The sequence below is a fragment of the Mus pahari genome, chromosome 6 (assembly GCF_900095145.1).
Source record: "Mus pahari chromosome 6, PAHARI_EIJ_v1.1, whole genome shotgun sequence".
NCBI classification, from domain to species: Eukaryota; Metazoa; Chordata; class Mammalia; order Rodentia; family Muridae; genus Mus; species Mus pahari.
In genome coordinates this window covers 19930519-19952726 of record NC_034595.1, presented here as the reverse complement: position 1 = coordinate 19952726, position 22208 = coordinate 19930519, and the positions used below count along the sequence as shown (strand labels likewise).

At 41.7% G+C, this 22208-nt stretch overlaps 1 protein-coding gene across 3 annotated transcripts in view; it reads left to right on the top strand.

The window, feature by feature from the left end:
• Positions 1 to 22208, top strand: part of Astn2 (astrotactin 2) — a 958131-nt gene that overhangs the window by 203620 nt on the left and 732303 nt on the right. For all 3 annotated transcript variants that reach the window (XM_021201332.2, XM_029539608.1, XM_021201333.2), the window contains exon 3: positions 3193 to 3577. In XM_021201332.2, coding sequence (XP_021056991.1) covers positions 3193 to 3577 — 385 coding nt within the window. The remainder of the gene's footprint in view (positions 1 to 3192; positions 3578 to 22208) is intronic.

Here is a 22208-nt window from a genome sequence, read left to right as displayed (position 1 = left end):
TCTTCACCTTACCTTCCTTCTATGTGTCCATGCCTCTATGTTCTCTTGTGTGAGCGGGACACCAGCCAATTTGTTTAGAGTCTTTTCTAATTTCATATGCCTTCACCTTCACTAATTATATCCACAAAGTTCCAGTTTCCAAATGAGGTCACCCCTTAAGGTCCTGTGAGGGCATGTTTATTGTAATACATTATTCAGTGCACTTTGGAGAGTGAAAGATCACTTTAGATAGAGGCAACAATGAATTTGATGCAAGGGACCATCAGGCTTTAGGGACAGGTTAACCAGTCAGTTTGGCTCTATGGTGAGATACAATAGGCAGGATAGGCGAGTCTTGAAGGGAATAGAAGCACAGAAAGAAAGCAAGGGTGCTGCCGTGAAACATCTAGACTACAAGGCTAGGAAGGGCTAGGCAGAGTGCGAAGATTGGTTCTAGAGTAGCGGGATAGAGAAACTAAAGGACGGAGGCTTCTATTTGTGGACTTTCTGTGGCAGATATCCCTTAGTCAGGTCATGGGGTGTCTTTTTAAATTCTTAGCATAATTCTTCACAATGACAATAGTCACTTCCAATGGAGCCTACGGGAGCCCAAGGAGGTAACCATTGTAGTACACTTGTCACAGTCAGTAGCGTGCAGTGAGTCAGAGCCTCACATATTCTAGATACTGGCTTTTCATGTCCTAACCCTCTGTCCTTATCATTTCATGGCCTTTTTCTTGCCTGCCTCTATTGGGGGAATCTATGGTCATTCTCAATAATGGATTTGGGAAAATAGAAAAATCCTACAGAGAGACAGGTGAGAAAGCAAGAATAAAGAAGAGAAGGGATTCACTTCTTCCTCCCTCTTACTCAGAGAACATAGTGAAATTCTTAGACTCATAAAGAAGATGTAAATCAAGTTCCTCCACACATACTTTTGCACTTACACACCCAGGCAAAACTGATAACCAATAGACTGCTATTTGGGGCAGAGGGAAGATTTTCAGTCCTTCACTATTTTTGTTTATCTTAAAACAAACAAACAAACAAACCAAAGATGTTTCCCTCATGTTGGATGTGGCATTAGGTTGACTCTGAGATCAAAGAGCCTCAGTGTGCCAGCCTTTGAACTTTGTCTTCTTCTTAACTTGCTTTATGAAAATTCACAGTTGCCCACCCAACATACCTCCCTCCTTCTATGATACTTGTTTTGTCCTGCAAGTTTGGTTTTTTTTTTTTTTTTTTTTTTTTTTTTTTTTTTTTTTTTTTTTTTTTTTTGCCACCAGTGTCTGGATTTGCTCCTCCTCTGTGCTCAGAGGCTGGATGCCCCAGCTCTCGATGACACATCAATTGCTTTTTCTCTTTCTTCACTTGTCTCTGGTGAAAGAATCTGGAGTCAGAATGTGGCGCCATTAGCATGGGTCAGTTAGAGCCATCTTAGCCACTTCTGGTGACTCAGTGGGCTATTGTTTCCTGCTGAGCCGTGTGTTTTTCTTTCCTGAGTAGAATGTCCAAATGAGACAGAGGTAGTTCAGTGGTTCTCTCAAGGGCCTCATGCTTATACACGGCCCTCCAGTTTGCAGTGAATTCTTCTGCTTTTTAGTTGTGTTGATACAACAACCCTGCAGGTGCCCTGGCAGAGGAACATTTATAGCCCATGCTTACCAGCAGCCAATTTCTGATATGTTCTCCACATCGCTCAACTTTCATCTTATCTCCCTTTACAAAGAAGCTTTTGACTGATATATTTTACATGTACTTGAAAATTTATACATATTTGTATTTAAATAAAGTCATGTAGTAGTGGTAAGGTTATGATCAGTTTATGCTATTGATTTATAAGTTGTGATATCTAGGAAATTATTCCTTGGGATCTTACTGTCGATCACTGCCAAGTTCAAGGCAGGACTTCTGTCTGTTATAATGCTCCCACCCTAAACTTATACCCAGCTACCTTCCAACCTTACCCATTTTAAGAGAGGATACATGTATATTTACTGTAGTAAATTACAGATCTTAGATAAAAGAATATTGTAGTGTTTACTACGTGTTTGGTCAGCAGGATATAAGGACCAAGTTAGTGAAAAGATGATAACATTTTTATAGAGTGTCCACTGGAGTCCCCTTCTCTTAAGGCACACTAACAGAACTGTACTAAGAGGCACCAAAACCCAAAGAGGAGAAAAACTCCTGCTACCCACCATTGTCAGGGACCTGGGAGACAAATGCTTATTTAGGGGATATTCTGCCCTCAGAAAATCATAGACAAGATCATTTCATAAATTTTAAACATGTGCCATATTTCTAATAATACCCCAAGGTTGGATAGGCTAAAGATAAAATAAACTTCAGTTTATCATAAGTTTCTGATTAAAGGAGCCTTGGGAAGTTATTTTTTCATTCATTCATTCATTCACTCTTTCATTCTTCAAACATGTTTTAAGAACCTACATTGTGCCCTAAACCCCTTCTTGAAAAATCAAAGATTAAAGGACTAAAAATGAAGAAAATACAGACTGTAGAAATATTTGGATTTGGATAATGCAGTCTAATACTATCTGAACGTTGCGATGGAGTGTAGGGAATTTTACTATCTCTTGAGATTGTGGGGAACTCATGTTATAGATAATAAAATAAGGCTGAGAGGGTGTGATAGACTTCCCTGGGGGCTGCTCAGCTGGTAGGAGTAACAAGAAAGCAGCCACCTGCATTTAACAAGGTAGATAGTCCTAACGTGGCTGTTACTGATATATTTTTGTCTTCATTTCAAACTTTTAAAGAAGGGAGAGTGAGACTCTTATTCATCCTTGATGTCTATGAAATTAAACCTTAGAGAAGTCAAAGTTTCCTCAGAGTTTCACAAGTTGTTTTTTGTGTGTTTTTTGTTTGTTTGTTTGGTTTGGTTTGGTTTTTCTCTGTGGAGCTCTGGCTGTCCTGGAACTCACTCTATAGACCAGGCTGGTCTCGAACTCAGAAATCTGCCTGCCTCTGCTTCCCAAGTGCTGGGATTAAAGGTGTGCGCCACCACTGCCCAGCCACAAGTTGTTAATGACATTATCTGGACTGGGAAGTAGTGTCTCTCTACCTATAAATCCATCAATCGTGGAACCCTTGGACCCAGGCTAATCGGGGCAGATAGGAAAGCAAGCAATCTGGGTCTACTATCGACAAACCAGTGACCCATTTCTTTGCCCTTCTTTATTTCTCCTCCAGGGTGGACTCATTGCACTTCTCCTCCTGCTGTTGGTGTTCACAGTGGCACTGTATGCCCAGCGTCGCTGGCAGAAGCGCCGGCGCATCCCACAGAAGAGTGCAAGCACAGAAGCCACTCATGAGATTCACTACATCCCATCAGTGCTGCTGGGTCCTCAGGCCAGGGAGAGCTTTCGATCCTCCAGACTTCAGGCACACAGCTCAGTCATTGGTGTGCCTATCCGCGAAACCCCCATCCTGGATGACTATGACTATGAAGAGGAGGAGGAACCACCCAGGCGAGCCAACCACGTCTCCCGTGAGGATGAGTTTGGTAGCCAGATGACCCATGCCCTGGACAGCTTGGGAAGGCCAGGAGAAGAGAAAGTGGAATTTGAGAAGAAAGGTGAGCCCTTTTTACATTCTGTCTTTCCTGGGGCATAGGGAGAGGTGCAGGGGTTGAGGACATACACAGAGTCTTTTGAGATTAGTCATTATGGATCTTAAACCTATCACTCTGCTGAGTTATAACTTCATCTCTTTTGGTTCTTCACCAATAACAGAAATAATGAAGCAGTACCTGGGGTTTTGAGGGCACCAGAGAGTCCATAGGTCAATACCTCTGAATGTTTCTTAACTACCTCCCTTGACAGTCTTTTCACTATCAAGAATACGGCCTATTTCTGGACATTCTTATTAGAAGGTTGTTTTTCTCCTCCCACAAAATTTGAAAACTATGTTTTTGTCCTTCTTGTCCATAAAGAAATTGAATCTGTTCCTCCTTCTCCAAGAAATATCTTGGGAATTTTGACAAGAGAAAAATAGAAAGTGCCCATTACTTCTGTAAATCAGCCTCTTCTGCCTTCTTGGGTGAAATACATTTCAGGCATTTCGCCATCCTGGAACTGTCTTCTGGATGGAGTTCCTCATTTTTCATATCTTAGAGTCTTACACCTAGGCGGACATCCTTCCTTGTCCAGCTGGGAATGTTCCAGTACTGAGCATCATAGAACTTCCCCCTCTGTCTGGCATAATGACACAGCCCCCAACATACTCTCCTGTGTGGAGTTGGAAAGAAAAAAAATATCCTAGAGTGGGGGGAGGTGACCACTATTGTTCTTATTTCCTGCCTTCCTTTTCCTGTATCCCTCCATGCCCCCTTCTTTCCTCTCTCCAGCCCATCCAGGTATGGAGATAAAACCATATGGTGTTCTATCATCATATGCTAAAACAATGGAGTCTATATTTACAACCCAGTATTTATCAGTAGGAATTACAATAGAAACAGGGTTGCCACATACAATATTTCCGCTTCTGTAAATCTAGGCAAGTTACACATTCATCTTTGGTCAGATGGCATGGCTACAAATGTTCTGGTTTGCAGAGGGATTGTAAGGTTTTAATGAGTTCTAATATGTTATAACAAGTCTAAGATTTACAGTCAATGCCTACCCCCTCCACACACACACACACACACACACACACACACACACACACACACACACACACACACACACACACACACACACACACACACACACACACACACAAACCTGCTGGCTGTTGCTGTTACTCATTTCATCTCTCTTCAAAGTCATTCCAATGCACTAGATACTGCATTAGTCCTGGAATAGTGATGTGTAAGAAAGAACCTCTGTGCTGTACTTAGATAACAGGAGTCTTCCTGAAGATAAGTCATAGTAGGTTTAGGAAGACATCTCCAAACCTTGAATAAAACCACAGGTATTTCCATGCTACACAGCCAGGATGCAGCAGAGCTGAGAGCAGAGAGATTCAGTCCCCAAATCTTCAGGAAGAATATCCATTGCTGTGATCAGTTATCTTCATGTCTACAATGCCCTGATCAGAGTGGACTATGCATATCCAGATGATGACTCATTTCCTTGAGAGGTTAGCTTATCCTAAGCTTTGTGCTTCCTAAAGAGGATGAAATGTGTCCATTCAAGGATCCATACATTTCTTTTTTTCTGCTCAGAGAGGGAGGAAGATCCTGACTACTAGGACTATACTAGCAGAAGACAGAATAATGTGGAATTGGGCTGACTCCTCAGAAGTTGTGGGATGTTTCCAGTCTTGTTTGTTAAGATGCCTTTGTACCTGCTCCTTTTAGAACTCACACTTGATAAGAGCTTAGTGGGGAAACCTTCTGCTAGTGGTTTGCTTGCTTGTTTTTGTTTTTGTGTTTGGTTTTGTTTGCCAAACTGAACTCTTTCAGGCAAAAGAGCTAATCTCAAATTCTCAGAAATCTAAACATCAGTGTCAAAAAGGCAAGTATAAAGTACTTGATTCCTGAGAAGTAGGCAGTGTGGTGGAGTTCAGGAGGCAGAATTGCACTGAGTTCCAATCCTCAGCTTTCTGGTAGAATGCCTTTAAAAATAACCAACTCGTTAGACATGATGTTATGATGTGTCCCCACCTTTTTAGTTTCTCTGTTTTAAGCATTCCCACATAATTCTTTATCAAGTTCACGGTCCTTAGGTATAAGAACGGAAGGCAAGAACAAAAGCTGGCAAGAAGAAAACAGAACAGTTTCCTTGCAAGTCCCAACATCACAAGGAGTTCCATCTGTCCTTGGGGAGGCAAATGCTAGAAGCAATCCCTCACCAGTATAGTCTTGAATTCATGGTCTTCCTTAGTCCACTAGAAATGGAAAATTCCATTATCAAATCACAACGACCTAGCTCCATCAGTGCAGCTCAAGCCTGGGCTCTGTTGCCTTTCTCCAGATAGAACCACAGAAATCTGTTCTTTAGAAGGTACAAAGTGCTAGCAATATGCAGAGGCTGGGAAGTCTTTGAGCACCAAGTAGCAGAACACAGTTAAGGGATAGGAATGGGTGCACATGTTCTAAGGAACAAGGGATGATTACAACTTACACGGATTCATTAGGTATTTACAAAAAATTAGGAGAGTGTTATTCAATGTTCAAAATCAAAAGACAAATCCTTAAGGAGTAAGAAATATAAATTATTCTGTTTTATCATTGTACAGGTATACCTGAATTGAATCACTACACTATACCCCATAAGTGTATGTAATTATAAAAATAATAATTAGGGATGCAAAAATGATCCTACAGTATTTTGAAATTATATTGCCAGAGGTTAATTCTATATGCACATTTTATTCTTGCAATTTTCCTTTGGCATTAAATTGCCTCAACTAGATTAAATTGCACCAACCTCAATTTGAGCTCAAATGTGCAGGTCTTGCAGGAGGAAGTACAAAACCTGAAAGGGGACAGTTTTAAAGTGACAGCTGCTGGGCGTTGCACGGGCTCAAGGATATTAAGGAGAAATAATGTTCGAATGGAATGTGCTAATATGACTCTATCCACTGTTAGATATAGAAATGTTCTTCTGATGCTATTGGGTAGTTGTGCCCTGTGATGTGTGCCATGCAGCACATGACAGTCTCCTAATCTTCCTACTGTCCAACAATGGGTTTTTGATTTTGCCCCAGCACAAAGATTGAATGGTTTTGTTGTTGTTGTTGTTGTTGTTGTTGTTGTTGTTGCTTTGCCTTGCTATGTTTATTTGGTCAAGTTTGAGCCTGTGATGTGAAAGTTCTATGATACTTTTATTGTCTATTATTCTTGGCAGGAAGTGAGTGAGTTGCCGAACATTTACCTGTGCCAATAAATGAATATTCACCGCTATGCTTAATACAAAAGGAAACTCACAGCATTTCAAGTCTAATCTCCCTTTTCCCTTTTAAACTTCCTATGAAGATTATGCATGGAAGCATAATGAAGTCAGGACAACAAATGTACGAGTTTACTGAAGAATAGTATAAAGGGTAATGAATGTGCATTGAGTTATTTTTTATTAGGTTTTATGATGAAAGAAATATGTGCTCGTTATAGTAGAAGAAATGAGAGGTAGGAATGAAGGAAGGGAAAGGAGACAAGAAGAAAGAAAGACAGAATATGGGAATAAAAATAGAGGAAGAGAGTGAGGAAGAAAGGAAAGGGGAACAAACAGGCTGGAATTATACAAAACAACAGCTAGCTTTATACCTTTGCCCCACCTGCTACCACTAGTACAATTGAAAAGCAGATACATCAACATAGTCTGATTCGTATCCTTTTAGTATTCCCTAGCATATATAAGGTGTGTGTGTGTGTGTGTGTGTGTGTGTGTGTGTGTGTGTGTGTAGATATATTGACACCAATAGGGTTCTTTCCTGTTATTCTGAAGGTGGGGTGGGTCTTCACAGAAGGAAGGGAAGAACCTGGGTTTGAAGATGATCAAAATGCATTGTGTTAAATGAATTAATAATATTTTTGAAAACCAATGTGTCCAAAGCGTCTCCCCTGTCATTCATGCATTGCTACCTTATTGCCTTTGAAGGCTCTATAGATGCCATTATGTGGATATGCTTAGTATACTAAAGCTCGCTTTATTATTTGCCGTATTAGCCATTATTTTAAATTTTTGCACTAACAGGGAGATAGCAGACATAACATACCATTACTGATTTAGTGAGCTAGGCAGACGCTTCTTCAATCTGTCAGACCATTTCTGTAGGACGGGCATGTTCCTAAGTGCTGAATTGCTGCATCAAAGGAAATCCAATTGGATCACTGGAATCAGGCATATGTACTCAGTTTCACAATGTAGTCTGTATTGTCAAGGGAGTGTATGGAATACTGTAGACCCAGCCAGCTCTTACCCCTCCCATCGAGTGTTCTTGCAGTAGCATATATTTATTCACACGGTTGCTTTCATTGTAAATTTTTTCTCAGTACATTTTGCCCCTAATTAGCACTGGCACTACTTTCTTTCTTTGATGAAGGTCAATTGTCTAGTTTCCCCCATTATAATGATCCCTTAAATGAAGAGATGCATAAGGAAACTTTCCCTCTGCTCTCCTACATTATCTAAGACCTTAGGGTAGAGAAATAAGGGAGAAATAGCATTAAGGAAGCATTGGCTCCCAGGATTAGATATAGCAGCATCACACAGTCTCTCTGACACAGTTTGGGCAGTTTGAACTTTGCCGAGGCTCAGGATGATAGTTCAATCATTTGTAGGTCCATAGGACACATGCTGGCGGGGTGGGAATATTAGAGATGTCTTGTGTACCTGTAAGAATTGTGCTGCTTCTCTCATTAAACCACTGCCCTCCTGAGTGGGGATTCATGGAAGGTTTGGATAGCACATCATTGCCACTGCTGTTACCAGCTATTACTAACTGTCTTTTTACCTCTTTTCGAATTTTCAATGAAATAGACCATTTAAACTACACAACAACCCTATGGGATGTATGTACTAACATTGTCCCCACACTTCACAGGATACTGAAGCAAAGTGAGGTTAAGTAATGTGTTCAAGTTCATAGAGCTTTAATGTGGTTTAAACTTGAGCCTGAGAGCATTCTATGTACCCACAGGGTTGTTACTACGTGCTGCACTTTACTCTGAGACCTGTGGTCTTTGGAGGTAACTGAATTCTCTTAGAACTCACAGCAAGAGTGTGAATTCCCTGACAAGTCTGTACATTAATAATCTCGATAGTCGGGGTGTGATCTCCAAGGCAAGAAGCAGCTACAGGGAAGTTTTACAGAGGGAGATCCATTTCGCATAGAGTGGGCCTTGAGGTACAGTGAACTCCTGCCTGATGACAAGAGATCACTTCAATGCATTAATAAAAACAAACAAACAAAAAAACAGTTCTTTGTTAATGTCCCTGTGACACCCTTTAGGAAAAGTCACATAAATACCATCTTTGGATATTTTGAGGTTTGTAATATTATTTCATAAGCAAATCACCCCAAATATCACTTTTTCCCATTGATGCCTCTTTACCAGATTCACTAGCCTGTAATTCCAGACCTTCAAACTAAGGCCATCCATCTCTCTCCCAGCCATATTTGGTTGTCCCTCAGACCCCCGTCATTACAGTCTTCCCATCTGGCCTCACTGTTCGCATGGTGTCTCTCTTTGTGCCCATTCTGCAGAGGCCTCCACTATGTTGTGATGACTTTTGTCCACATCAAATCATCCCTGAGCTCTCACTTGACAGTCATTCCATACACTCTTCCCAACATGACCTTTTTTCACCTCTTGAAACCTACTACTCTGGGCTGGAGAGATGGCTTAGGAGTTAAGAGCATTTGCTGCTCTTCCAGAGGTCCTGAGTTCAATATCCAGCAACCACATGGTGGCTCACAACCATTTGTAAGGGGATTTGATGTCTTCGTCTATTGTATCTGAAGATAGCAATGGTGTACTCCCATAAATAAAATACACTTTAAAAATGATTTAAAAAAACATTAAAATAATAACCTATTACTATACCTGAACTACAGAGTCTATTCATATTCCAGGTCTATCTTTGCTGGAACAAAACCTCTCTATCTTTGCTCAACCTAACATGGTGTAGCTAATTCTTCATCAACATGATCTTAAAATAGATCACATTCCCAGACAAAGCTTGTTTTTTGTTTGTTTGTTTTGTTTTGTTTTTTTGTTTGTTTGTTTGTTTTAATGTGGGCCCTTCTCTTAGGTCCTCTTCCAACTCTTCTATGTGTTTCTTTAACTATCTTTTTAGTAGATAGATTTAGATATGCTATTTAGTATACTAACACCAGACTTAGTTCTGTGAGAACAAGTATTAGGTCTGTTTGGTCCATTTCATACTATACACCACCTAGCACATGACAACATTTTCATTATATATATGCTGAGTCAGTAGATGGTGGAATTCGGAAGCGAATGAATGAATTGATCAGTGGATATTTCAGCATCTATTCCAGATGGATACTCTTCTCACGGACTCACTATCTATTTTCTGCACTGGGCAGATCTGATCTACATTCATGGTGTGACATTAGTATGTTTGAAACAGTGGCTTATTGAATACATCCCCTAAATAAAGTACTATCTTCATAAAAATGTAAATATTGTTTCCAAGTTTCTAGCTATAAGGAGCAGAGACACAACTTAAATCTGGTTTTGTCTGACTTCCAAACCAAACATGTTGTGCAGATAACATAACTCATGTTAATCCTTATAGTATGAAGGAAAGGGGGAAATACTTCAGTTTAGATGCTAATAAATCAAATCACTTGGAGCCAAGCTTATACAAAAATTTCAGTGCCATTTATAATAAGAAATATGCATAAGAAATGTGCTTTACATTTTATCTTGTGTGTGTGTGTGTGTGTGTGTGTGTGTGTGTGTGTGTGTGTGTGTGTGGATGGTCTTTGTGATGTTTGTGTTTGCCTCGAAAATAAGCTTTTCAAAAGAATTTATAATATTATTATATGTGTCATGTTCTGATATTTACTATTATTTTAAAACATCATGATATTGATGAGGGTGTGAGTCACTGTATTGATTTCACAGTATATGAATGAAACATATAGGCAGCATTGGAGACTAATATAGTGCTGGGTAATATCCACCGTAGACACAGATTTCTGAGTACTGGGCCCCTATTCTTTGCCAGCAGATCTAAAGGATGAAGGTCATTCCAGGGACTCAGGAATAAAGTTCTCTAGGCTTTCTGTCACCTCCTATGGAATTTAGAAAGATGAGTATGAGTTCAATTTTAATTGGGTGGTGCCTTTCATTCAATCTTAAGTCTCAATGTCATGAAATGTAAAAATCTGTCCAAACAAGGGATCGTTTGTACAACCTTTATCTTATTGTCCTAAGACACTACATTTTCAATCTCCAATCATCACCACTAGTTATTTTCATAAGAAACATCACTTAACACCTGTCAAGACTATGTTGGGTTAATTGGGGGAAATATTTACAGAAATACATTAGTTTACCAGGACTATGTTCCATATACTTGGCAAGCTGGTTTTAAAAGAGATATTTCAGCATAAGCAAAGACGTTTGGAACAAAAACTTTAAAAGAGTGTTTTTTGTTAGCACACAAAGAAATGGGTTTCATTGTGACATTTTCATATAAATATAGTACCATGTTTTATTCTTAACTCTCCTCTATTCTCTTCCCACACTCCCCCTTTGCCTCTTTCTGGGAATAGAAACAAGATAGGGTAATGGAATATGTATGTCATAAAAGCAGAAGGGAGACCTCTTTGGAAAAAGAAAGGAAAAGGATTTTCTTAATACCCAACTGTCCTGACTTCCCTACATTCAAGTGACATTCAGTTCTGTCTTTAAAGTACCATCCCAGTTCTTCAAGAAGAAGCACCCTTCAGACTGAAGATACAGCCTTAGTTGCCTTGACCCCAATATGAGTGATCTGCACAGAGGTAGTCAGCCAGAAAGGAAGATGAGTTGATAACATTTGCATCTTCTCTTTTGGTCTCCCTAACTCAGTCACTCCTATGAAATCATTCATACACTTTATCCATGTTGATGGTCACCTGTTTGTTACTGTAGAACAACAAACGACATAGAAAATGGCCTTCCCGCTAGTTACTTAGAAAGGTGGCTAAAGCAATAGTTGCACTCTTTGGTTGTGTGACAGTTTTACATATTTGTATACTGGATCTTCATTACTTTTAACCCTTCTCTAGCTCTCATCTCCCTCTGCCTCCCTCCTGCTTCCATGCTTTCTTTCTGTGTATGACCCACAGAGTTCAATTGGAGGCTTTGTCCTGAGTTGTACTACATTTTATGGAACAACTTCATAAACTTGTGTTCCTCAACAAACTCCATTATTGACATATTTGAGCTACAACTTTACTTGTGCTCAATGTAAGCCACTCGCCTGAGATAGCATTTTAATGAGGAAGTTTTCTTTGTGCCCACATCATTAGAGTTCATACTCACTTTGCACTACATTGCCACAATGTGGTTATTCTTAAAGCACCCAGACTATCACCTGGCAAAATGATTACCCTTTTTACATTGCTGCCCCCACCCCAATCCCATGGCCATTCTTACTTATGGATGTATTCAAACAAAAGCATGTGACTGCTGGCCAGGGATGGTGATGTGGGCCTAGAGATCAGACACAATTACGTAGTCTTTTCTAATCTCAGCCTGCAGAGTTGTAGCTTAAGCTGCTGCCATTCTGCTTCCTTTGCAGAGCTGCTTAGAAAACAAAGAGAGCAAGATCTGTGCATCAAAACACACTTCTTACCCCTAACAAGGCCGGAAAAGATTCACAACATTGTTTTCTGTCCAGTCTTACTGCCCACAACTGATAGGCAGAATAGATGGAATATGGAGAACGGCAGCAGCTCATTTCCCCCTCAGGTAATCATTAGAAGGAATAGACAGGTAAACAGGGTCATCGAAGAGCTAACACTGGATCATAGCCTTTTGGTTTCCAATTCCTCAGGACTTTGGCCCCAGTGTATAAATGGCTAGACTGGGCAGAAACTGAGAAATGGAGTCTCTAATAGAGAGGAGCATAGTCTGACAGGCAGCCAGCCTCAGAGCTGTCTCCACACTCGCTAAAATAAGATATAGACAGAGATTTGTCATGGAATCACAAATAGGAATGTCACCAAAGCTGTCACCAGCACCCCTTAAAATGTCACTTCCCAGCATTAATTGCCGTGATAGCAAAACAAACGGGTCCTCTGTGAGCCTATGCTTCTCACTTCACCTCCTTCAGGAGCCTCTTCCCACCGCCATGTCCCTGCCAACACCTGCCCCCTCTGCACACTCCTTCCTTATCACTCAGCTCTCTGTCTCTGGGGACCCTTGGGGCATGCTGACTTGATTAGAGTGTGCTTGGCTAGGCAGCCCTACCGCACAGTGACAGATGAGGGTGAAGGAGGTTTGATAAATGTGAGGGGCTTCGAGACGATTCCCTGATTGATCAGAGCTAGAGCAATTTCCCAGAAACCAGGGATCTGCACCCTCTGATCCTGACCTCCCCTACAGTAGATGGAAATGGCCCTGTGGGTTTGCCTGTCGCCAAAATCCAAAGAAGCTTAGCTCTAGCCTCCTACAGGGGCCTAACTGGCCTCTGTCACACCAGCCTCCTCCCCATCTTGAATGTGGAAGATGGACTCCAGTGCACACAAATCTGTCCTCATTTCCCTCTGATATTTTCTAATTATAAAAGCTATGTATGCACATACTCATTGTAGAAAGCTTAAAAAAAAACATATCCTTTGGCAATTTATCAAATTACTTTTTGAGTTCAATTTTCTATATTTATTCACACAAGTTTTATTTTTCATTTTAATCTTAGATCATAAGCATTAAACATATTTATAATTCTGCTCATCATGGCTTCCTATTTTATTAATTAGCATTAGTTGTTTTTGTTGGTCTGTTTATTTGTAATTTTTTTATCAACCAAAACAACTATGTTTGAGCTTAAACTTATTTTCCTCTGGCTATATTCGCAGGGGGAGAATTACTGGGTCAAATGTTGAAATGGTTTAAAGTTCTTGATTTATAATTAGCTTACATGCCCATGCCTGCTTGCCAAATAAGAAAAATATTTGTTCATCACTTTCTTCATTTACTGAGTCAACATGTCCTGATTAAACACCTACTGTGTGTCAGGAGATATTGAGGCCACTGAAGATAATATTTTCTACTGTGGAAAGATGATAGATAAATGGAAAAAATATGCATTATAAAATGGTCACTGTGATGGGAGGCAATAAAAGAGGACTAGCATCCTTATTTCACTGGTAATGTGGTATTTGAAGTTGGATTTGTAATGCATGAAAAAATAAGACCTTGGGGACTTGAGGAAAGACCTTTGTAGGGATAGTAAGAGCAAAGGCCTTGCAGCATCAATGTGTTAGAAGACTTGAGTGATAGAAAGGAGACATATGAGGAAGACAGCTCTGGAGCAAAGGTCTGGAGGCCTGGGAAATAAGCTTATCCACTGTCACCATTAGTGCACTGGGGACCAGTGCAAAAGTGCAGCACCAGCTTCTTACTAAAGTGATAGGAAACTGAAGCCAGAATGAGGCAAGATTTGTGAAGTATGTGTCTAATCGTGAGAAGGGAGGGGGATGGTTGATGGGGGGGGGGTACTTGAGGACAGGTTGTTTAGCCTAGAATCTCACAGAGAGAGCTTAGCCTCCACATGCTTTGTTTTGATTTTTGTTTTCACGCAGGCCAAATTTAATTTTTCTCCTTTTGCATTTTTCCATTGTGTGTGTCATCCATGTGAGTATGTGTATACATTTGAATGTACACATGCACATACATCTGTGAGGTTGGCATGGGGTGTGATCCTCAATCGCCCTTCTGCCTGATCTGTTGATGAGACACTCATCATAGGCACACATAGGATGACAAGGCTCATGTAGTACTGTTATTCTGCTATCCGTCTCAGTAGGAACTTGTTTGGAAGTGCTGCCTTGTGTCTTTGCATTAGCCCTTCTTGCTTTCCCCAGACTCTTCATGGTTTATCTCTCCAGTCCTTCCTTCATTTGCCACGTTGCCACCAGATTCAACTTCTAGTACTCTGCCTAAAATATAACAATATCTGTGCCCATGCAGACAAAAGCAGAACAACTATGCTTTTTACCCTAGTCCTAGTGAACTTTATTTGCCAAATTGACACGGCCTAAAGTCATCTGAGAGGAGACAGGTCAACTGGGAAATCCTTTAGGTTAGATGGGTTTATGGACAGGTCTGTGGGAAGTTTTCTTGATTAGAACTCTTCCCACTGTGGTTAATCCAATAACTAGGCCTGAGCTGTATAAGACAGTTAAACATGAGCCTGAGAAATGAGTCAGCAAGCAGTGTTCTTCAATGGTCCCTACTTCAGGCTCCTGCTAGGTTTGCTGTCCTGACTTCTCTTAGTGAGGCAATGTGACCTAGCAACATAAGCCAAATAAATACTTTCTTTCCCTAAGATGCTTTTGACCGTAGTGAGACCCTGCTTGCTTGTTCTCTCTCTCTCTCTCTCTCTCTCTCTCTCTCTCTCTCTCTCTCTCTCTCTCTCTCTCTCTCTCTCTCCCCCCCCCTTTCTTCTCATTGTGTTAGCTACCATTTGGCATATTGTCTGTATTGGTATGTCTATTGTTTCTATCCTTAGGAATTTTGTGTTTCACTCAGTGCTGGATGCTTATTATATAGAACACTGCCTGTGACTTGTTAGATCACAAGTAAATAATTAAATGAGTGAATGAACAGAATCCACAAACAATTGCTCTAGTATGTTTTAATTCAGCTTCTCCTGGGATTGACAGAACCTGACTCTAGTTTAGATAATGGAAGTTATTTTCAGTGGCAGTAGGGATAATATTAGGTACTCTGTGTAGACTAAGACTGTTGTCAATGCTAAATACATATGAAATGCTAAAACAAAAGAAAACAAAAAGATGAAGACTATAGCTGTAGCTCCCATTTTCCCGTGTTCTGATGAGAAAGCTGAGGCAGAACAAGCCGGGTATCCTGCCCAGGACTGGGTGGCTGTTGACATAGGATTTCTACCTAGGTGTATTTCACTTTGAAGTTGTTTTTCACCAACAATCTGGCATCATTTGGGTGCAAGTAGCCAACAAGCAACATTGTTATGAAAATAACCTCAATTTCTAAAAGAAAGAGCCATTGCTTGGATATGGCATGGATATATATACTTCTTCTGTCTTAAGGAGCTCTGATGGATCTGGGTCTCCCAACCCCAGTGAGAAACCCCTGCCTATCTTGAGAAATACTTTGTCATGACAATTACTGGGTACTATGACGGGCAGACCCTCATACAAGGCTTCATCACTATGTACAAGCTAATATGAAGCTGTGTGACTTTGGTCAAATCTCATCAATGATATCGGAATCTCAGGGGCTTTGAAGACCCAGCAAGGCTTGATTCAAGGAATCAGGTACCTGCAGCTGCCTTCATTAAACCAGGCACCTGTAGCTGTAGCCCAGTCTCAAAGCATCAGCTCCTATCCAGAACAGCTAGGAGTCCATTTGGTCAGGGCAGGGCTGCTGTGCCCTGCGTCTAAAAAAAAAAAAATCTAGTTCATAAAAGGCAAAGATTATCAAATAGATAAATCAGGTACTGATACATTATTTTCCTAAACAGTTCTTTGTTTTACAAAAGCATTTACCTCATTTACCATAGGTCTCCTTTCAATATATAACTGTCCACTAGTGCATGGAAAAGACTAGGGGGACTTAACTGACTTTTAGCTTTCCTGGAGGTTTAGACACTGTAGCTTTAAAAACAAAGCAAAGACATAATGCATGGCTTTCTGAGACCGGTCAGTAGTAAGATTTTTAAAAAGTGCTTGGGGCAGGGAAGGTCCAGGCATGAATGCTGTTATCCGCAGTCCTCAGAGAGTGCCTTGTTCTAGGCCAAGTTGACTGACTCTCTTTTAGTCTCAATTTTTGTCTTTCTTTTTTTTTTCCTTTTTTCTTTTCCTTTTTTTTTGTCGATGAAACTGGTTTAACAAGAATACAGACTGTCCAGGCTTTGATCTTAGGATACCTTGCATTTGAAGAATCTGGTACAGAACTATCCCCTTTTTAAGCCGGACTTTTCCTATCTCTGTGATGAGCAGCTTGGACCTCTCCGGGTCTAAACCTGCAGTTTTCAGTTTCCTTCTCTTTTGCTAGAATACATGTGGCAGGGACCAGAAGTTCAGCACCATGTGACAGGTGGCCATGACTAGTGGGATACATATGACAAGGAAGAGATGTTCTTAGGAACACCTCCCCCCATACACACAGAGAGAGAGAGAGAGAGAGAGAGAGAGAGAGAGAGAGAGAAGAGACTTTGTTTTATGCAAACTCTATCTACTGAGGTCCCTCCAGAGAAATGATGCAACGGGGGGGGGGGGGGAAGGGCATTCTAACTAGCAATCAGAGCCTTTTAATAAGTGGCATAATCCAGTCCCCAGTCCATGTCAACAGCTTCCTGGCTCCATGGTTGTTCTGCAAGTGTCCCACAAGGAGGTCAGCAGAGAGACATATCACTTCCTCCTCATTTCCCTGGTGAATGAAGCCTTCAGAGACCAGATGCAGCCACTTCATTATAATTACGTTAAGTGCCGCCTGATTGGCGCTGTTCATCACCCTGGGGAAGCAGCCTCGTCCAGTGGACAGACAGGCTGCCTGCTTTGGCTCTTTGCGGCTGCAGCTGTGTCCTTGGCGGTGAAGGACGTGGTTTTCCTTGAAGACCACAGCTCCCCATCAGGGAAAATAGAACAATGCCTGGGGTGGGAGTAGAGTACTGTCTACTCCATGTAGTGATCCATGTTCTCAGGGTCTTCTAGAGAGAAGAGGGTGTCATGCACTCTACCAGCTCTTAGACAAGGTAAGACGCTCAACCTAAAAGGGAAGGCACACCTGTATTAGCTTGGCTTCTACCCGAAGGCTCCAGTCTTCCTGTACATCATGGAGAAGAAACAATTGCTGTGTTGTGTTCTCCCATGGCCAGAAAATGAAGTCTCCATTTGTAGGAGAGTCCGAGGCTTACAGAGAGTCCTCTTCCAACAACTCTATTTCTACCACCCCAGTTCTTCTTGCATAGTGTGTGGTACAAGGCTGTGGGGTCTTTACAAGTGACAGAGTAAGATTGGTAAATCAGGAAAGACGTCATGAGATGGGCTTCAACAAGGGAACGTGAAGCTGCAGAAAATCCCAAGCATGAAGGTGAAGGGGTGGAGCCAAGATGCCACTGCGAAATGGTGAGTGGGAGCAGGGCTCTGACGCAAGTCTGCCCACACCACCAACTCGTGAACTCTACTGATACTTCCTACCTATGAGGGCAACGTCGAAAATGTCTGTGCCTCTCACTGTCCTCATTTCTAAATAGGGAAACTGAAAAAAAACAAACCATGCATTTCCAAGCTGTTGTAAGGCAAAATGAGCTAATGTGTGTCACTAGGCTTTGAGGAGTGCTTATTGCAAAAGAAAGTTTCAATTACTGTTCCTTTTTTTAGTGTGTGAGTCCTCTGCAAATAGATCAGGCACTCTGTTGCTTCATTTAGCTCTCACAAATAGTCAGCAACTCATTCATTCATTCACACACTTCACAAACAGTCATTAGGGCTCAGAGAAAAGGAGATTGCGGCTGGCATAGCTCCGTCCTTGAAGACATTATCCTCTTATGGGTGACATCAGACTGGAATCTTGAGGTCTGTACAGTATGTCAGGCACTTACTGATTTCATTAATCCAGGAAAAGTGATGAGTGATTTTGGTGATGACAGGGAGTGCTTGACCTGGGTTTTGGCTGTTTAAGAAGGCCTTTCTGAAAGAGAAAGATTTAAGATGGAGTTAGAGGATATTCGGTACCAAAATGAACCAGGGGAAATGGCTCCAGCTGAGCATCAGATTATTTCATGGTCCAATAGGAGAGTGTGCCTAGAATTCATACAGTGAGTTTGGATCAGAGCGTTCTGTAGGATATGAGGGGAACTGGGGCGTGGCAGGCTGAGCCTGCTTTGTAGAAGTGACATAGCTGGTATAGACCTGCATGAGATGAAAGCTCTTCTTGCAATCTTCTAGGGAGGGTGTCATGGTAGGCAAGCTCTCTGCGTTTCCAGGGAGGAGAAGACAGCAATAGCAAGAGGGTGTTGGTGAAATTAGTGACTTAGAGAAGAAGGCAGCAGGCTGGCAGAGCCCAGCTAAATTCGGACCTATCTCTTCTAATTCTCTGGGGGTTACAGGGTGAAGCTGGATTAATTTCAAAATAACCCAGTTCATGCCCCAGGGTTTAATATCTCTCGTGTCTCCTGGGTCATCGTGGCACAAGGAAGCCCTGCTCTGAGCAGTGGTATATAAAGTGTTTTCAGTTTTTCATTATTCTGTGAGTATCAGTGGTGTGTGTGTGTGTGTGTGTGTGTGTGTGTGTGTGTGTGTGTGTTTCCTTCTATCCTCTCCCTCAAGTCATGCTGAGTTCCCACTGAGAGAAATACACAGGACTTGGGTGAAATCTTATTTATTCTTTGGAAAGCATGCAACACAAAATCATTTCTCTCTCTCTGCATAAATATGCATGAGGTTGGCCTACTCTTCCCTCCTCAGGAAGCATGGGAAAGAGGGGAGAGAACCCCATGTGGCTAGTGTCACAGCCCTGCCCAGGGCTGCTGGCACCCCATTAATCAGGGGGGAAACAGCAGCCTCATGAACTGTGAAATTAGCAGACCCCTGACAGCCCTGGAGCCCAGTGGAGCAAGGACTCCATTTCACAGCTGGAAGGTACCAGCATGGAGGGTGTAGGAAGGGAAGGAAGCCCAGCAGAGCCAGAGCCGCAGTGCTCTCCTCACAAGTCAGTCTTGATGAGAAGCTGGGTCTTGTTTAAAGTATGAGTGAGGGAAAAAGATGCACAAGCGAAGGAGCACGGGGAATGGTGACGATCTTTCTAACCAGTACCACGCATGTGCCCGCCAACCAGCCATTTTTCCTCTGCATCCATGCAATGTCTGCTGAGTCCCTGGCTTCATGCTGTGCACTCCTTGTGGATTTCTATATTCATTGATCATGTTTGTGTAATCACGAGAGCCCATTTCACAGAGCCGCATAAATCGGACCCCAGAGAGATGCACTATCTTGAGCAGTGAAAGAACCCTGTCTGACCCTAGAGTCTCCATCCTGTATTTACTATACTACCTGCTCTGCAGGGTGATGGGATATGAAACAAACAAACAAACAAAACAGAGGAGGGGAAATGCATATTCGGTGGTCCTTTACAAAGTGTGTACTCCATCCATAGAATTGAGTCTCTGGGTTAACAGCTGAGGTTTACAGAGTAATTAATACTTCAGAGGACTTCAGGGGTCCGTTTACGAAATCGGGGAAAGGGATGATGGGGAGATAGCTGAGTGGTGAAAAGCATGTCCTACTTTAACAGAGGACTGGAGTTATGTTCCCAGTACTCAGAGGTTGCTCACATCTGCCCATTTCTCCAGATCCAGAGGCTCCATACCTGAACCCATGAACCCAACCTCACTCTCAAGTACCTGTAATTAAATCTAAAAATAAAATCTTACAACAGGAAGTTGGGTAAACACAAAACAAAAGCACATCTCTTTTTATTTTTCCAAAGATTTATTTATCTATCTTCTGTATATGAGTATGCTTTCAAACCAGAAGGCATTGGATCCCATTAGAGATGGTTGTAAGCCTCTGTGTGGTTGCTGGGAATTGACTGCAGGACCTCTGGAAGAGCAATCCATGCTCTTAGCCTCTGAGCCATCTCTCCAATTCCAATAGGACATTGTTTTGAGGGTGTGGACCAGGTCCAATCTTCATTCTAACATCAGCTTGAAGATTCAACACAAGTGGCTTGACCAGGCAGAGCCTTCGTTTCCCCATCCCCTAAACAGTGACGTAGGCAGATCCACTTTTAAATTGCAATGGTGATTAAATGAGATTCTTTCATCTAAGATGTTCTGTAACAGTGCTTGGTGTAGAGTAAATCAACAGTTATTGATTATTATCAGGGTGCTGGCATGTGGATATGAAAAGTCATTCAGGAAATGACATTGAAATATGCTGAGTGTGGCAGAAATGACTTCCCCCCCAGGAGCAGGCATGTGACCCGAATCTTGAAGATACACTCCTCGGGTTTATCCAAGGACAGGAGTGGGGGTTGGGTAAAAATCCTTTTTGGCAGCAGAAAAGGAATGACAAATTTAAGAGCTATAAGAAGAGCAAAGTGGGAGGAATAAGGGGAACATCAGAGAAGGGAGGGGGTGGGAACCTGGGATTTCGTCAGGAAAGTACTGGGGAGACACTGGAAAATTACAACCAGTTTTCAATAGTCTGATATGTTTCTTCTTCGAAAGTTTTAACCAAAATAAGGCTAGGGAGAAAAAGATTGATGGAAAACCAGGGCTAGGGTGCAAATCAGAAGCACATAGCTTGCATGCTCCCACAGAAGGCACCAGGCTATTGATCTCCCACTGGGTCTGTTTTTGTATTATTTAAAGCTATATTGCAGATTAGCCACTTGAATGAAGCACCTTGCCCTGGACTGTTTTACTGTCTGCTAAATGAGACATTAGTGTTCTTTGAAGGGCTGCCCATTTCCTATATAGAATGGATTTCAATTGGAAGTGCAAAAGAGAAGGAAATGGGTGAGGAAGGAGATAATAAAAAACAGAGGCAAGGGTCCAATCTAGGAAGTTCCTAAAGGCTGATTATCAGCAGATCAGGGGCAGACACAACAGGGTGTGAAGGGAAATCTGGGGGCTGGGATTTAATGATGAGGCAGCAAGGTCCAATTCCTGTTCCCTGACTCAGAAGTTGATAGTGGTAGACTGAGAAGCCATGAAGTCCTCATGATGCATTTCATTTGTGAAGGGAAGGAGGAGATCACAGGATAAGGAAGAATACCCAGGAAGGGAATGGAGAGAGATTGCTCAGGAGGCCTGTGAATGGCACTGCTTCCTTTCTTACTACCTATGTCAGATATGCATTTGTAGTAGGAAATTGTAATGGAATATTGGCTCATTCTTACTGTTTTCTACATGGAAGATAGAATGGGCAATGACCTGCCTCACTTTTCTCAAGGTTATTTTATGTACATTCTTTTTGGAAAATATTGAGAGAAAGAGAGAGAGAGAGAGAGAGAGATACACACGTATATGTATACATTTATGTGTATATCCATATAGCCTTATACATCCTGTAATAGAAAAAGAACTCTCTATTTACCCGGAAGTTTACATGTGTTCATGCATGAAAATATGCCTAGTCCTATGACTATTTACTTGCAAATAGCAACCTTCATTGCACATTAATTGGATACACTTGTTAAATTTAACGATGACTCCAAAGCATTGTACACTATTAACAGTTATCTCTCTTACAACTCTGAAGGTCTGCTTGCCTCACCTACTGCTTAACATAAAAAGAGAAACAAAAGTAGGAATATATTACACTAGGGGCGCACTGTTCTAAATCTAGAGACAACCTTGTGGATGTGTGGTGAGCTGAGGATCTCTGTCTGCAAGGTCTGTGTGCTTGTGCATGTGCTTGTGTGTGTGTGTGTGTGCGCGCGTATGTGCATGTGTGTGAGCACGTGTGTGTGTGTGTGTGTGCGTGCGTGTGTGTGTGAGTGTGAGTGTGTGCGTGTGTGTGCGCGCATATGTGCATGTGTGTGAGCGCGGGTGTGTGTGTGCGTGTGTGTGTGTGCGCGTGTGTGT